This window comes from Chrysemys picta, chromosome 4, assembly GCF_011386835.1.
Source record: "Chrysemys picta bellii isolate R12L10 chromosome 4, ASM1138683v2, whole genome shotgun sequence".
Classification (NCBI taxonomy): Eukaryota; Metazoa; Chordata; order Testudines; family Emydidae; genus Chrysemys; species Chrysemys picta.
This window is the reverse complement of record NC_088794.1, coordinates 96,625,567-96,642,233: the sequence shown is the minus strand read 5'-3', so window position 1 is coordinate 96,642,233 and position 16,667 is coordinate 96,625,567. Positions and strand designations below refer to the sequence as shown.

The 16,667-nt window shown below is 44.0% G+C and overlaps 1 protein-coding gene across 3 annotated transcripts in view; it reads left to right on the top strand.

Annotated features, from left to right (window-relative positions):
- Positions 1-16,667, top strand: part of PAK6 (p21 (RAC1) activated kinase 6) — a 52,320-nt gene that overhangs the window by 29,901 nt on the left and 5,752 nt on the right. For 2 of the 3 annotated variants that reach the window (XM_024106677.3, XM_065593175.1), the window contains exons 3-6: positions 4,901-5,109; positions 8,315-8,938; positions 14,120-14,611; positions 14,926-15,059. In XM_024106677.3, coding sequence (XP_023962445.2) covers positions 4,906-5,109; positions 8,315-8,938; positions 14,120-14,611; positions 14,926-15,059 — 1,454 coding nt within the window. In that variant the 5' untranslated portion in view covers positions 4,901-4,905. Of the gene's footprint in view, positions 1-3,286; positions 3,426-4,900; positions 5,110-8,314; positions 8,939-14,119; positions 14,612-14,925; positions 15,060-16,667 lie in introns of those variants that run through there. The other variant, XM_008169942.4, reaches the window with a different exon arrangement.

Sequence of the window (16,667 nt, the reverse complement as noted above, 5' to 3'; positions counted from 1 at the left end):
GGTGTACAGGGTTGGATGCATTTTATCATTATAATACTCATACTACTAGCCAAAAAGACACAAAGGCCAAATTTTCAGCCAGCTGATGTAAATGTGACCATGAACTTAATGGATACATGTTTCTGCATATGTGAACCATACTTTTGTGTATACGGATGGGGTAAGTGCTTTCTAAATGGTGATTTGAAGGCACAATTATCTAATGTGAATGCACCTATGTTTTGTATATGTGCATGCAAAGTTATATGCTGGGGTAGATCTACTTTTGAAGCCTGGTTGAAAATTTGGCCCCGAATGGAAAATTGAACATTTTAATTCAGTAATTTGCATATAAATCCAATCATACTGAATCATAAAGGGATACTACTAGTTATTATTTATGGATTTATTTTTACAGCACCCCAAAGTGTGTTAGGGGCTTTACAAAACAAATAGAAAGTCATCGTCCCTGCCCTATAGATCTTACAGTATAATTAGGGCCCTACCAAATTCATGGCCCATTTTGGTCAATTTCACCGTCATAGGATTTTAAAAATCATAAAATTCATGATTTCAGCTATTTAAATCTGAAATTTCACAGTGTTGTAATTGTAGGGGTCCTGACCCAAAAAGGAGTTGTGGGGGCATTGCAAGGTTATTGTAGGAGGAAAAGGGGTTGCAGTACTGCTACCCTTACTTCTGCACTGCTGCTGGCAGCAGCGCTGCCTTCAGAGCAGTGCAGGCTGCTGGAGAGTGGCGGCGGCTGCTGGCCGGAAGCCCGGCTCTGAAGGCAGAGCCACTGCCAGCAGCAGCACAGAAGTAAGGATGACATGGTTTGGTATTGCCACCCTTACTTCTGTGCTGCTGCTGGCAGGGCGCTGCCTTCAGAGCTGAGTGCCTGGCGAACAGCTGCCACTGTCCGGCTGTGCAGCTCTGAAGGCAGTGTAAAAGTAAGGGTGGCAATATTGAAACCCCCCTAAAATAACCTTGTGACCCCCCTGAAATTCCCTTTTGGATCAGGACTCCCAATTTGAGAAACGCTGGTCCCCCCTGTGAAATCTGTATAGTATAGGGTAAAAGCACACAACAGGCCAGATTTCACGGTCCGTGACACGCTTTTCATGGCTGTGAATTTAGTAGGCCCCTAAGTATAATTATGGATGGGATGCAATGAAGGAGGTTACAAAGAGTAGGGAGGGGGTGGATGAGGAAGAACAAGGGTTAAAACAATAAGATCACTTGGCTACTCAGTTTAGGAATGTTTCCATCCTCATGGCTCAGTGAAGAGGTTTTAATTAATAATTATTGACACACTTCTTGTCCTGGCAGAGAGTTGAGATTTACAGCATTTTATCCAGTGCTTCCCACTTCCTGATCTATGTCAGATGCTGTGGAGCCTCTCTAGTAGCCCCACCTGTCCTTTGAACAGTGCCAAAAGGAGTAGCTAGCAGGTTACTTCCCTTTCCAAGGAAATCTTCTGCAGTTCTTCTCCTCCAACAATTGTCTCCACGATTATTTCTCATTATTTATTATCTGAATTGCAGTAGTATTTAGGCGCCCCAGTCATGGACCAGGACCCCACTGTTCTGGGCTCTATACAGATACAGAACAAAGACGAGCACTGCCCCAGTGAGCCCACCATTAGAGCATATGTGCCCTGGGTGCCATTGGAACCACCTCCAAAGCAAAGACCGTTCTGGCAGTGCACCCTCTCAGGGCTTGTCTTCACTTCCCGCCTGGATCGGCGGGTAGAAATCGATCTCTCGGGGATCGAATTATCGCGTCTCGTCGGGACGCAACAATTGATCCCTGAATCGACGCACATACTCCACTAGCGCAGGTAGGAGTAAGCGCCGTCGACGGGGGAGCCGTGGCGGTCGATTTGCTGTCGTCCTCACAGCGGGGTAAGTCGGCTCGGATACGTCAAATTCAGCTACGCTATTCGTGTAGCTGAATTTGCGTATCTTAAATCGATCCCCCCGCGCCCCCAATGTAGACCTAGCCTCAGGTGCAGAAGTGAGGCCTCATAGTGCTTCTCTAAATGGGCTTTTATGCCTTTCTCTACATTGTTTCTCTGGTTTTCAGATGGAATAATAAGTCTGGGGTCTCTTGTGAGCATTTTGATGCAGCACAGTAATGCTGTGTTTGTACTTGAAAAGTCCGTATAAATGCCCTGCTGTGATATACAATGTAAGGCCCCGATCCTGCAAATGCTTAATGCACATGATTAACTTTACTACCGTAAGTTGATTGATTCCATCCCCTCCGTACTGTTTCAAGGGAACTTTGCATGGTAGTAAAGTTAAGCATGTGCATACGTGTTTGCAGGATCCAGGCCCTAAGGATAGGAAATACAGCAGTATGTTAAATAATCACTTTTTAACCACTGTACACTGCTTTAAACTGTAGTTCTAATTGTAACAATGCGAATTATGTATAGCATTGTATCATTAAGAGAGCATGATATTGAAGTGTATAGCATGTAAGGAAAATATCACCAGAAATGTCTGCTCTCTACTGTGAAACAAATTATTTTCACTATATTCACTGTTGTCTTTGGCCCATGAAATATTTATCCAGCAAAATAACCTAAAGCTGAGGTACTGGGAAGGGAGAATGATTTTTCTGAAGTATAAGAGCTTGGTGAGGGTCCAAAATCTGCTGTTGGATAGAGGAAAAGATCAGGAAGTATCTATGTACACCAGTGGTTCTGTACAGATAATATACTAGTGCATCCAGCATTAATGTAATATTAAGGTTGGGAAATTGAACCGCAAATTTAGGAAAATCCAGAATCTCAACTTTCTCCCACAATGTTAATAATATTATTATTTATTTATTGTAATTCAGTAGCATCTAGGTGCCCGAGTCATGTGCTAGGCACAATACAAACACATAAGTAAAAGATGGTAACTGCCCCATCCTATGTATTTCCTATAAGTATTATCAACAAACAGTAATATATTAAGGTTTAAATTGAACAGGAGAAAGCGATAAAGAAAATTCTACGTATGCAACATAATCAACTTCTGGGAATAACTTTAATTAGTAGGACTGCCGTCCTTTTGAGAGCTTGATTTTTCCATCTTAACATAGTGTTAGCACTATTTTTTCCTTTTAATTTAGAAAAATGAAGAAAAATAAAATAACTAGATCAGGAGTTCTTTGACTTAGGAAACTGTAAATGTGTGTCAGTTTCTAGAACCCTGCATAAGAATGCAGTGTTCCTTTGCTGAGTCACCCTAACCTCAGGTGTTAATACCTTGAGTAAAGGAACAGAGTAATTACTTCTGATTCATGCTTGTTAGCTCTAAATGGGATACAAGAGTGATTGGAGTATCTTTCTGAGGGAAAAAGGCAGAGGACCAGGACAGAGGAAGTCCTGCAAGGAAACCCTAGGGACAGTGAAGTTTGGGGAGAAAGTTTAAGCTCAAGTTTGTGTTTTGGTGAGTAACCCTCAGGAACTTTGTTGAGGAACCTGGCAGGAACTTCACCCATTTATTATTTGTTCATGACAGAGTCTACTGTGTACTAGGCGTTTTCTAGACATTTAGAAAGTGATGTCCCTGCCCCCAAAGAACTCACAATTTAAGGACAGGTAGCCAAGTAGACAGAGGTTACAGGAAGGGGGACAAAAAACAGGGATTTTCTAGAGTGGAGATTATAAATTGCTTAAACTAGGGCTGCTTATGCTACAGAGCTTTAGCACTGAACCTGTGCTGAAGCATTTTACCTAGACTGAGCTATCTAAAATGCTAGGCCCCTGCTGGAGGCTTCCCGGCCGTTTCTCTCATCATGACCTTTCACAAGCTGCCATTTCTAATAGTATCATTCTAACAGTGGCATTCTTGACAGTTTGCAATTTTCTTGAACTGGAGATATTTGATTTATGGAATTTACAGACTCAAGCAGCTTTAGGCGGACAGTAAGGTGTCCCTGCTAAACATGCCCTTAAAACCACAAATAGAAAACATTCTAGGTCAGATACATGACATTGCTGACTTTAAGCATTTATAACTTTGAAACCAAAGAACCCATTTTCCACTAATTTTTTCCAGGTTTGATTAAAATCTCTTCAGCAAGTTTGACTTTGCTAGCTATTTGTATTGAGGTGGTCATGAGCTGCAAGTTTGGGATTCGGCTTTTGAACACCTCAAAGTTCAAAAGTATTGGACTTGTGGCTTTATTCTCAGCCTATTATAAAAGTAGGGACCATTCACAAAAATCAAATCCACCTTTGGATTTAATACCCTACCTTCCCACATCCAAAAAAGCCCTTTTAAAAATACTAATAAAACTGAGCTTTTGGTTCAGGCCTATATCAGCTTTTAAGTTAGCTGCAGATAAAAATGTGGCTCAACCTACATTGCTTAAATGTTCCCAAAAAATTCTCTTTGGCCTTCTCTGCTCTAGGAAGAGTAGGACCCATAACTATCTGCCTATGCAGCTCCTCTGGTGATGGCAGTGGTGGCAGCTATAGATAGGGGTCAGGCTCTTTCTCTCTGTTATCTAAGCTTATTCTGAGTAGACTTAAATGAGAAGTGATTAAAAACAGCTATCTACAGTCTCCCCCATTACTCCCAACAAGGTAGCTACATCAGTGGTGATTTATGAATCCTAGTGTAAGCTCAGCTATTTAGGCTAAGACCAAGATTGGAAAAACTCAGGCTAAAAGGAATTTGTATGAGCAATGGAAAAAGAGGGGTTAGATTGTAAATTAGAATGCAGCTATAACTGTAGGTAGGGTTGCCAACCCTCCAGGATTATCCTGGAGTTTCTGGGAATTAAAGATTATATCATGTGATGAAACCTCCAGGAATATGTCCAACCAATATTAGCAACCCTAATTGGAGCAGTACAATAACTACTGTGAAGACCATATAAATGACTAGATCTAATGCATTTGATCTCTCTGATTCAGGCATCATGTTTCGCAAAAAGAAGAAGAAACGACCTGAGATCTCTGCTCCGCAGAACTTCCAGCATCGGGTCCACACCTCGTTCGATCCAAAGGAGGGTAAATTCATTGGCTTGCCCCCTCAATGGCAGAATATTCTAGACACCCTAAAACGCCCAAAGCCAGTTGTAGACCCTTCAAGAATCACCAGGATGCAGCTTCAACCTATGAAGGTGAGAGAGGAAAGTTAATCCTTCCCATTCTGTCAAATGCAGTGCAACCCAAATGAAGCAACACCTTCTATGTTCTTCAGAATAAAAATGTCCTCTTAATGTTACAGGATGATCTGTAAGGAGTCCAGGGGAGGTTAAGGTATAGGTTTTGACCAAGTTTTATCTTCTGTGAAGGCAGAGTAAAACCTCTCTGGCTCCAAAGGAAAGGTGACAAAATAGAAGTTCGCCCAGGGTGCCATTTTCTTTAAGGCCATTCCTGGGACTGAGACAACATCAGAGGGCTTGACTGTTCAGCAGCTGAAGAACTACATTGAACTGCAGATCGATCAGAACACTGAGATTGGCAAAAAAACCAACATAATTTATAATTTAACAGTCAGACTCACAGGCAGGGGTGGCGATGGGGGAGGCTTGTGGGGGCTATAGCCCCCCCCTCCCAGTACAAAGGGCAAACGTTACAGAGACGTAAGGGTGGCATGGTTTAGCATTGCCACCCTTACTTCTGCAGTTCTGCACTGCTGGTGGTGATGGCGCTGCCTTCAGAACTGGGCACCCAGCCAGCAGCCACAGCTCTCTGGCCACCCAGCTCTGAAAGCAGCACCTGCCGCCAACAGCAGTACGGAAGTAAGGGTGGCAGTGGGGCGCTAAGTCTGCTGTGAACAGTGATATTGATAAAGTTTCTTCGCACCCTCTCCCAATATTAATCAGTAACTATTTAAGAAATCTTTTCTGCTTATAACAATAATTTGATAAATGTATTTTAGTCTTAATTTAAAAGCGGTGAGAAAAAGTAAATTCATTTTAAACAACAGGGTTATAAATTTAGCATTTAAAGTAGTGTTAAATATAAAACATGTGGCTTTTAATTTATAAGGGTCACACTCAGGGACTTGCTCTGTGAAAAGTCTCACCAATACAAAAAGTTTGAGAACCACTGAACCAGTCATTCAACTACCCTTCAGTAAGAAATGGACCTTGGAGAGCTCCCAGCATATCCATAGGGAATATGATCCTAGGTTTGGCCTTACAGATTAGTGAACCACCTATGAATCTGAAAGGGATGAAGGAGCAAGCCCCATATCTGCCCCATCTGCAAGCATGAGAGATGAGTTTGTACTGTCCTCCCTGTGCTTCAGTCAGGAGGAGGAGGTGAGGTTATATTGACCACAGCTTAAGCTAGTGGATCATTTAGAAACCATTACTATTATCCAAATTTGCATTGCTGAGGTAAACTATAAACACAGACTGCTGAGGTTTAGGAGTGAACTAGAATAGTAATTTAGGCTTACTCACCCTACTAAATAGGCTCCTGGGCTGGGTTTCTGACCCTTTTTTTTTTTTTTTTTTTTTTTTTTTGGCTTTTTCCTTTTCATCACTTTTGTGTAAAGGTGGTGGAACCAGTTTGCAGTCAATGTCCCAATCAAAGTGGTGATTGACAGAGAAGTTCAAACTGAAGGCAGAACAAGAGATGCATGTATACACATGAGAAGATGTATTACCACAGCAGGAGTAGAGAGATGAATTTCCCCATGTCTAAGATATTGGACACACAATTAAATGAGTTTGAGTGGCCTCAACTCACCTGTAGTTGATAGGATCTTTCTCCCCTGCATTTCCTTCCTTAACTCACAGTGAGCCTGATTCTCAGCTGGTGCAAGTCAGTGTTGCTCCACTGGAACGGTGTCAGTTTACATCAGCTGAAAATCTGGCCCGGGGTAATTAATTCAGCATGGTTGGAAGAACCCCAGAGTTGAGATAGCAAACAGGAGATTACCTCTCCCTCCATAGGAAGATTTCCTCATACAGATTGAGATTCACACAAGGGGTAGGAGTGATATTATGTCTTCTTTTGGAGAATAGATGGTTTGAATTTCTAGCACGTAAGCTTTTCACTTCCAAAATAAACAAGATGGCTAGGCTGCAGTATAGCATATTGAGTGTATAGGGCGTGCCACTAATACAGTACTGGTGGTTGTTTGGATGGATGCCTTATCCTTCATCATTTGCCTACAAGGCAGTTATGAACTGCTGCAATCCTTTTGTTTCCAGTAGTGTGTTCACCATTTATAATTGCAGTGGCTTGGCAGAACAGAGGAGGGACCCAGAGATGGAACAGCATAGGTTTTATAGGCCAGGATTAAGAAGCATTAGGAAAAATTGTGAGGAACCAGAATTAGAAGCAGACTAAGAAAGGCAGGATTTGAATGTGCATTCACAGCCGCCAGCTTCCAATTTTTCCTGGGGGTGCTCAGCCCCAAACCCCCACCCCACCCCACCCCTTCCCGCCCCTGCTCCACCCCCCAGCCCAGCCCCCACTCCACTGCTTTCTCCAAAGCCCCAACCCTGCTCCACCTCTTCCCTGCCCCCTCCCCTGACTGCACCCCATCCCCACTCCTTCACCTCCCTTCCAGCGCCTCCTGCACGCTGCAGAAAAGCTATTCCTCAGTAGGCGGGAGGCACTGGGAGGGAGGGGGAGGAGTTAATTGGTGGGGCTGCCAGTGGGCAGGAGGCGCTGCCGGGGGGTGGGGGGGTAGCTTGGCTGCTGGTGGGTGCTAAGCTATGTATGCGTTGACAGAGCTGTGGGAGAAGAGGAGGACCTTGTACTGGAACAGGAAAAAGATTTGTAGGTAGAGATTAAGATGCACTGAGATTTGTGGAGACTCCGTTTTGGAAGTAGTGCCCCAATAAATAAAGAGGAAACTTGTCCAGTGCACTCAAAATCAAAGTTCTTAACACCCAACTCTCAGGACTCATTGCTAGTTCAATGCAAAATTTTTCCAACAAGGATATCTTAAAAGTGCGTGTGTGTGTTCATAGCTTCTTTGGCTAATGGTCACAAGTGAGGTGTGGTTACAGAATGAAGTGGAACCCAGAATAGCAGCAGGAATAAAAAAGTCAGAACTGAAGTAGATGCCCACTCCTGGAACTAGTAGGAGTGTTGCAGGTCAGGATTGAGGTGCATTAGAAAAGCAGTGTGAGGAATATAGTGCCTCCCTGCTCTGTACTTTAGCTAGTGCCACTCTTTATCACAGCAGTATACGGTTCATCAAACTTTAAGAAAGTAAAAACAATGGAGAAGCCAAACATCCCCCCCACCCTGAACTTCAATGACTAGCCAGACACAAAGCTCAACCCCCGACCTTGACGTCCTGAGCCTCACGGGTTAAAGCTCTAACTTTGCCTTTTGTTTCTGTGTGTTTGACAGACTGTAGTGAGGGGCAGCAGCATCGAACTGGAGGGATATATCTCTGGGATACTGAATGATATTCAGAAGCTTTCTGTCATCAGTTCCAACACTCTAAGGGGAAAGAGCCCAACCAGCAGAAGGAGAGCCCAGTCACTTGGACTTTTGGGAGAGGACAGGCTCCCAGACATGTATCTTCAGAGCCCTGAGGTCGACTGGGAAGACAAATATGGAAACTACCTCAACTGCAATGGTGGAAGCAAAGCAGCCCGAAGGCAGACGATGTGGCCAGATTATAAATCCAGGACGGATGGGCAAGCTCATCCCAATGGTATGGTAATGAAAGCAAAGTCCCTTGGGCCTTCAGAGTTCCAAGGTGAGGATGGGCGCTGCATCCAGCTCACTTCAGTTTCGCAGCATCAACAGCACACCTGTGTTCTGGTTGGGAAGAGTGATAAGGCTGAAAGAAGAAGCTCAGAATGCTGGCCCCAGCCTTGCCTGGTGGCACAAGTGAATCCCAGGCCTTCTGGGGAGGGCAGCCCTTGTCCCAAATCGAGGGAAAACAGCTTGAAACGAAGGCTGTTACGAAGTGTGTTTCCCTCATCCAGTGACTCAAATAAGTCAGGCTCCGCCCTGCAGATTAAGGTACATTTATTTACTGCTTAAACCTAAATACACTGATGACTTTTTATAGTGCTGCAGTTTACTTTCACATTCAAACAACATACCTCCAGCTAGGTTAATGATCGAGTCAAAGTAGTGCTGGCCAAAAATACAGACCCAAAGTGGAAAGACAGTTTAGTCCATGCAAAGACAAATGATAATGTTCCTCAGAAAATAGGCTGCTGAGCATAGCTCAAAACTACAGCCAGGTATACCAGGTATAAAGTGCATTTGCCCGGTATAGCTTAGTTTGATGGGCCATAACTTATACTGCCAAAAGCACTCTTCTAGGAGCTATATCTACAAGGAGGACTTGCTGGGATAGCTATGTTGGTATATCTATACTGGCAAAACTTTTCTCAGGGCTTGTCTAATTGAACAGTTAGTGTGTGGGAAGCTGGGGTGTAAATCAACCTTGCACTAGTGTGCCCACCTCTGTTTGAGTGGACCCTGCTACCACACACTGGAAGTTCCCTAGTGTGCTTTAATTTACTCGGTTTTGAAATGGAATAGATCAAAGCACACTAGGGAACTTTTAGCGCATGGCAATAGGGGCCACTTGGACACTTAGTGCACAGCAGATTAGTGCAAGGTAGATTTACACCCCAGCTTTCCACACACTGTTGATACAGACAAGCCCTAAACGTAGAGTAGGCCTACAGATGCAAACTGACCCTTTCCAGCGAGAGTATTGGGCAGGGCTCAATAACCCTGGGGCTCACATCAGGTTTATATCTTATGTTCCTGAAGTTTGTGCTTCAAGTTGTCAGCCAGCCATCGCCAAGGGTCAGGAAGGGATTCCGCCCGCAGTATATTCTGGGAGGTTTTTTTTTTATCTCCTTCCTCTGAAGAATCAGTGGTGGCCATGGTTGGAGATGGGACACTGGATGTGGTGGGCCAGGGTTCTGAGGTGGCACCAAACATTCTCTCTCTCTCTCAGGCGCTTGGCTGGCTGATGTCACTTGCTCAGAATCTAACTGATGGCTATATGTGGGGTCTGGAAGGAATTTTCCCCCATGTCAAATTGGCAGTGACCTTGGCGGTTTTTCACCTTCCTCTGGAGGGTGTGGGTCACTTACCAGGATTATATGGTATATGTCATTTAATCATCTCCCCGCCATTGCAGGGGCCTCAGGCACTGGTGCACCTTGGTCCCTCCAGTTCTCTGCCTGTGACACATAATAGTTTAGTCTCCTGTGGGTCTCACTTGCTTTGGTCTCATTTCCATTGCTGGGTTTAGTGTGTGGGCGCTGGATGGTGTTGGTGGCCTTTGATATACAGGAGGTCAGACTGGAAGATGTAGTGGTCTCTTCTGACTTTAAGCTCTGACTCTAATCTATTTAAGCACCACTGTTGATGGGGATGGGATGATTCACAACTACTCCATTCCCTGGAAGCCTCTTTGTTTTGAGAGTATGACTAAAATAAAAAGCAACTGGTGCAATGGCTCAAGGCACTGATAATGGCTATAGAATAGAAAACCTCTAGATCACTGTTTTCAATTCAACTGAGGTCATTTCAAAAGTCATTACCATCTAATAACTATTTGGTGCCTTCTGTAAGATGGGTTGGTTCCCTGCAGGTCAGTTCCTAGTTATTGCTATGTCCCTTTATTCTAAGGAAGGTGTGACAAAGGCAGGTGGGGACTGGAATCTCTGACCCAGCAGAACTGATTTGCTATAAGATGCTGGAGGGTGGTGCCCTTCAATCAAATGAGAATGATCACAGGAATGTTCTTCCATTTCCTTAAAGAATAGACACTTAATTTTCAAATACAGCTGTGACGGGTTGGATCACAGAAACCCCCTTGGGAGTTGCCACCAGATGTGCAAAGACTACCCCTGCTTCTGTTTTCCCTGCCAACTCAGGACTCCAGCACCCTGTCTTGCTGAGCCAGACACTCCCACAGACCTGAATCACTTGTCCCAAAGCTGCAAGTTTACCTGAAAACAGCTCACAGTAGTGTGCTTGTCTTTAGCACTCAGATGCCCAACTCCCAATGGGGTCTAAACCCAGATAAATCCGTTTTACCCTGTATAAAGCTTATGCAGGGCAAACTCATAAATTGTTCGCCCTCTATAACACTGATAGAGAGATATGCACAGTTGTTTGCTCCCCCAGGTATTAATACATACTCTGAGTGAATTACTAAATAGAAAGTGATTTTATTAAATACAGACAGTAGGATTTAAGTGGTTCAAAGAAGTAACAGACAGAACAAAGTAAGTCACCAAGCAAAATAAAATAAAATGCGCGAATCTATGCCTAATCAAACTGAATACAGATAATTTCCTCACCAGTTCCAGAGTGCTCCCTTTTACAGGCTAATCTCCTTTTAGCCTGGGTCCAGCAATCACTCACACCCCCTGCAGTTACTGTCCTTTGTTTCAGTCTCCTTCAAGTATCCTGGGGGGGGGGGTGTGTGGAGAGGCTCCTTCTTTAGCCAGCTGAAGACAAAATGGAGGGGTCTCCCACAGGTTTAAATAGACTCTCTCTTGTGGGTGGAGACCCCCCTCCTCCCTCCTATGCAAAGTCCAGCTCCAAGATGGAGTTTTGGAGTCACCTGGGCAAGTCACATGCCCCTACATGACTCAGTCTTTGCAGGCCGACGCCATTGTCCACATGGCATCTTGCATGTCTCCAGGAAGACTTCTCATGTGGATTGGAGCATTCCAAGATGCATTGTTCCCCAAGTGTCTCCTGATCAGGTACTTAACCTGGTGCATTCCTTCCTAAAGAAGCTGACCAAATGCCTCACAAAGCTTACTTAGAAATCAAGCAAGCATACAGCCCATATTCTTAACCTCGAGTAGAAAATGATATATATGTACAAATTGGATGAATAGATATAGTAGACCATAACCTTTATGGAGATATGTTACATGGCACAGGCAGTGCAAAACATATTCCAGCTATGTCATCCATACATTTATAAGCACCCCCTCCCCATAAAGCCTTATGGGGTACACTGTCACAACAGCTCTGTGTCTCTTGCTTTCTCTGTCCCTCACTCTGTTTCTTTACAGAACTCTCTCTCTCTGGGTCTGTTTCTTTCTCATTTTATGCACAAGTCTCTCTGCCTGTCTGTGAGTGGCACTGAAAGAAAAACAGATCCTCATCTGGTGTAAGTCAAACTAGCACCACTGAAGTAAATAGAGCTATGCTGATTTACATCAGCTGAAGATCTGGCCCTAAGCCTCTGTAAGGAATGACCATCTCTGCCCTCTCCTGTAGCAAGAAAAAGGACCTGTCTGAGATACCTTGCTCTATATTCTCACAGAAGTGTAAGTGTGTGTGGAAGTGGGGGAAAATAACATGTACACAGGGAAACGTGTAACCCTGGACAGATTGACATGGGAATACAGTTGGATAAAAATGGGAATAGGTATGCCTAGACAGGCAGACTGGGAACAATGTGTAAGGATGGAACAGTGTGCGCTTGTGATCCTCCAGATAGATGGACCAGGGAACACCCACAGTTACCAACCTAGGAATGTGTGTATACACAGGGTGATAGAGGGCTGGAGCAGGAAATGTATGTGCATGTGGTTAGACAGACATGTATGAGCCTGTGTGCATGTAAAGGCCTTTTGTGCGCTTTAGGTTATAAAAAAACCCACCCCTATTTTTGTGCAACAAAACAACAGTTCAGAAATAAATACCTTCCTGTCAGGAACATGTCTGTGCTGGAATGCAGGGGTAGAGCTGCTATGGGAGCAGGAAGTCATTTCTAACAGGCAGTTACTTTTGTGTGTATTTGTGTTCTATGTGTGCCAGTGACTTCATAGCCATGTTTGCACACACGGGTGTCTGTATCTGAGTGCCTGAAAATGAGTGAGTGTATGGAGATGTTACACGTCTATAGTTTTTATTGTCAACAGAAATCCTTAATAAAAATTCAGGCTTATATAGTTAAAGTCTAGTTTAGTCTCTCTCTGTGTCTTAAGAAGATTTCTGAAGTGAAGAAATCTCTCTATAGCGTAGCGGTAACTATTATCTGCCTTTCCCTCTATGCCTGACCGTCAGCTTCAACTCTCAATCTAAATAATGACAGATAAAGGTTTGTTGCCACTTAATATTTGTTTACCTATAAATTATAAATGATTGATTTGCTGCTGATTGGCAATGGAAAGTGTTTTGATTAAGCTCTTTCCGGTGAAGCTGATACTGTGGAGTGTAGCTGGAACAGGCTCTCTCATTTTGCAGCTGACCACACTTTATGTTGAATTTCAATTAGTCAACATCGCCTGGGTGAGCGCTGATGCTTAGACATCTTAAATCCTGTAGGATTTATCCTTTCTGGAACTCTATCCATTTTATTAGTGTGAGTGAGAGTATGTGTATTCTGCAAGCTGTGATCTTATTAGCTCTCATACCCTAAATAGGGTTGTGCCTATTTAGTACTTGAGTGGGAGGTCTCCAGAGAGAGCCCTGAGCACTGCTGGGAAGAGTGATGGTAATTCAGATTCCTTTTGAGTCACACCTGAACCAGTGGCATAGTAAGGTGTCACATGGCTCTGTGTTGCTGGAGGTCTGACCTTTCCAATGAGACACTGCCCATTTACACTATTAAAAATCCCATGGCACTTTTCCCAAAACGAAGCATGTTAACTCTGTTGTCTTGGCAAAATTCCAATTTGGGGAATTACATTCTGCCTACTTAAATCACTCCCTGCACCCATAACTGAATACTTACATAGCGCTTTTCATCCATCAACCTCAAGTGATTGACAAAGTATGTACGACTCATTATCCCCCATTTTTACAGATGAAAAAAATGAGGCACAGAGCAAACCATATTTTTCAAAGGTGCCTAGTGATTTTGGGTGCCTCCATATTTGGGTGTCCAATTTAAGACACTTTCTAGGAGCCAGATTTTTTTTCAGAATGTGCTTAGCTCTTACCCTCTTAAAGTCAGCCCCTTGAAGGTGTCTCAAGACGGACACCCAAATCCCTAGTTACTTTTGAAATTATCGGCCTGTGTGACTTGCCCCAAATCATCCTGTAGGCCAATGGCAGAACAGGGAATAGCACCCAGCTCTCCTGACTCCTAGTCTGGTGCACTATTCACTGGACCACACTGGCATAACATACTTCTGATCTCTGCAGCCTTCTGTTTCTTACTAATCTAATCAACACTTTTTTTTAATCCACTCTTCTCAGTCTAATGCTTTCTTCAGGCCCCAGCAGTGGGGTTCTCCACGCAGCCCTTCAACCAAAGCCCAGTCTCTTCCGCCTGATCAGCCAGCACCAGATTTAACCAGGATGATTTCAGAAGCTGGTACCCCCCAGAAGAGCCCAACAACTGAGAAGGCAACTACATTGCCACAGGGCAGGCCATCACCAGCAGGATCCCCCCGAAACAGACACACTCAGACCAGTTCCAGCAACCTTCACCTGTCCCAAGACTCTTCTGCTAAAGGACAGTTGGCCAATGAAGACCCTGTGGTTGTGACTCATGAGCAGTTCAAGGCTGCACTCAGAATGGTGGTGGACCAGGGTGATCCCCGGACATTGCTGGAGAACTATGTGAAGATTGGTGAAGGATCTACAGGCATTGTCTGCATCGCTCGTGAGAAGCATTCAGGGCGACAGGTGGCAGTAAAGATGATGGACCTGAGAAAGCAGCAGCGACGGGAACTTCTTTTTAATGAGGTGAGGATGGTCACAGGCGAGCAGTGGACTGTGCTTTCTGTAATGAAGCAAGGACAGCGATAGGCTCATCTTTATTTTTCATGGAGGGAAGATGGTAAGGAGATGAGGATAGTAAAAGGAGGAAAGAGAAGGACCATCTTCCTTTTTAATGAAGTGAGTCTGATAATGAGAGGGGGCATCAGAGTGCTTCAGTGAGCCTACATCACGTGAGATAGAAAGACAAATGGAGCCCACCTAGATCTTTGTGGGAGGTTTTTGCTCTATGGTTATGGGTGATGTTGTTGTGTGGTGAAACACATTTCCTACTTTCTCAGGTGGTGATAATGAGAGACTATCAGCACGTCAATGTGGTGGAGATGTATAAAAGCTACCTGGTGGGAGAGGAACTCTGGGTGCTCATGGAATTTTTGCAGGGAGGAGCCCTCACAGACATTGTGTCTCAAATCAGGTATGAAGTACAAAGAAAAGAATTATGCTACCCGATGGGCAATAGCATGACTGTAAGACCTGCGTCATGAAATTCATTTGGAGAACTTTTTTTTGTGCTCCAAAGATTTTGTAATGATCATGATTGCAATGCCCTGTAATTATCAAATTTTATAACTAAAGCCACCAATTCCTTTGCAATAAGCGGTGGTTCCTCTGACCTAGGAAGTGGGAAGCACCTAGGTTCATAAGGCCCAAAGCTTTCTCTGCTGGTGACCCAGTATTTGAAATATTAGACATACAAAGCAACAGAGGGTCCTGTGGCACCTTTCAGACTAACAGAAGCATTGGGAGCATAAGCTTTCGTGGGTAAGAACCTCACTTCTTCAGATGCAAGTAATGGAAATTCCATTACTTGCATCTGAAGAAGTGAGGTTCTTACCCACGAAAGCTTATGCTCCCAATGCTTCTGTTAGTCTGAAAGGTGCCACAGGACCCTCTGTTGCTTTTTACAGATTCAGACTAACACGGCTACCCCTCTGATACTAGACATACAAAAACTCTGCTAGATTTGAGTGTAATATAATAGAACCTCAGAGTTACAAACTGAACGGTCAACCACACACCTCATTTGGAACTGGAAGTAAGCGATCAGTCAGCAGAGACAAAAAAAAGCTATGTTAAACATAAACAACTAAAAAAATAAAGGAAAAGTTTAAAAAAAGGTTTGACGAGGTAAGGAAATTTTCTGTGTGTGTGTGTGTATACACACACACACACACACACACGTAACCAGACAGCAAGTGTGAAAAATCGGGACAGAGGATGGGGGATAGTAGGAGCCTATATAAGAAAAAGCCCCAAATATCAAGACTGTCCCTATAAAATCGTGACATCTCATAGACTTTAAGGTCAGAAGGGACCATTATGATCATCTAGTCTGACCTCCCGCATGATGCAGGCCACAAAGCCATCCCAACCCTTTCCCTTGACTCTGCTGTTGAAGTCCCCAAATCCTGTGGTTTAGAGACTTCAAGTAGCAGAGAATCCTCCAGCTAGCGACCCCCGCCCCATGCTGCGGAGGAAGGCGAAAAACCTCCAGGGCCTCTGCCAATCTACCCTGGAGGAAAATTCCTTCCCGACCCCAAATATGGCGATCAGTAGAACACTGAGCATGTAGGCAAGATTCTCCAGCCAGACCCTCATTGGCCATTGATACTATTTACCAGCGATGGCACGCTGTTCATTTGACTAAAATCACTTTGTCCCATTAAACCATTCCCTCCATAAACTTATCTAGCTGGTCACCCTAATATACATACACTGAGAATGTTGCCTGGGCCACAGCTGTGTTCTGACTGGGCCACTGGTTGAGAACCACTGGCTTAGCGTACCAGCTTGGAATTTGAATTTGGGGACACGGCTCTTGTTTAAATCTAAAATCTGTTTTACAGACATGATTTGTCTGAATTTAATACTTGTGAAAGATTCTGAATTGCCAGCCCTTGAGACAAAAATCTACTTATCAATACAACAGGGCAGCGGCAGTACAAGGTTTCCCACATTGCTCTGCTTCAACCCTGAGCTAGAGGAACCACATAGGGGTGAAATTATAAAGTAGTTGAGGCTC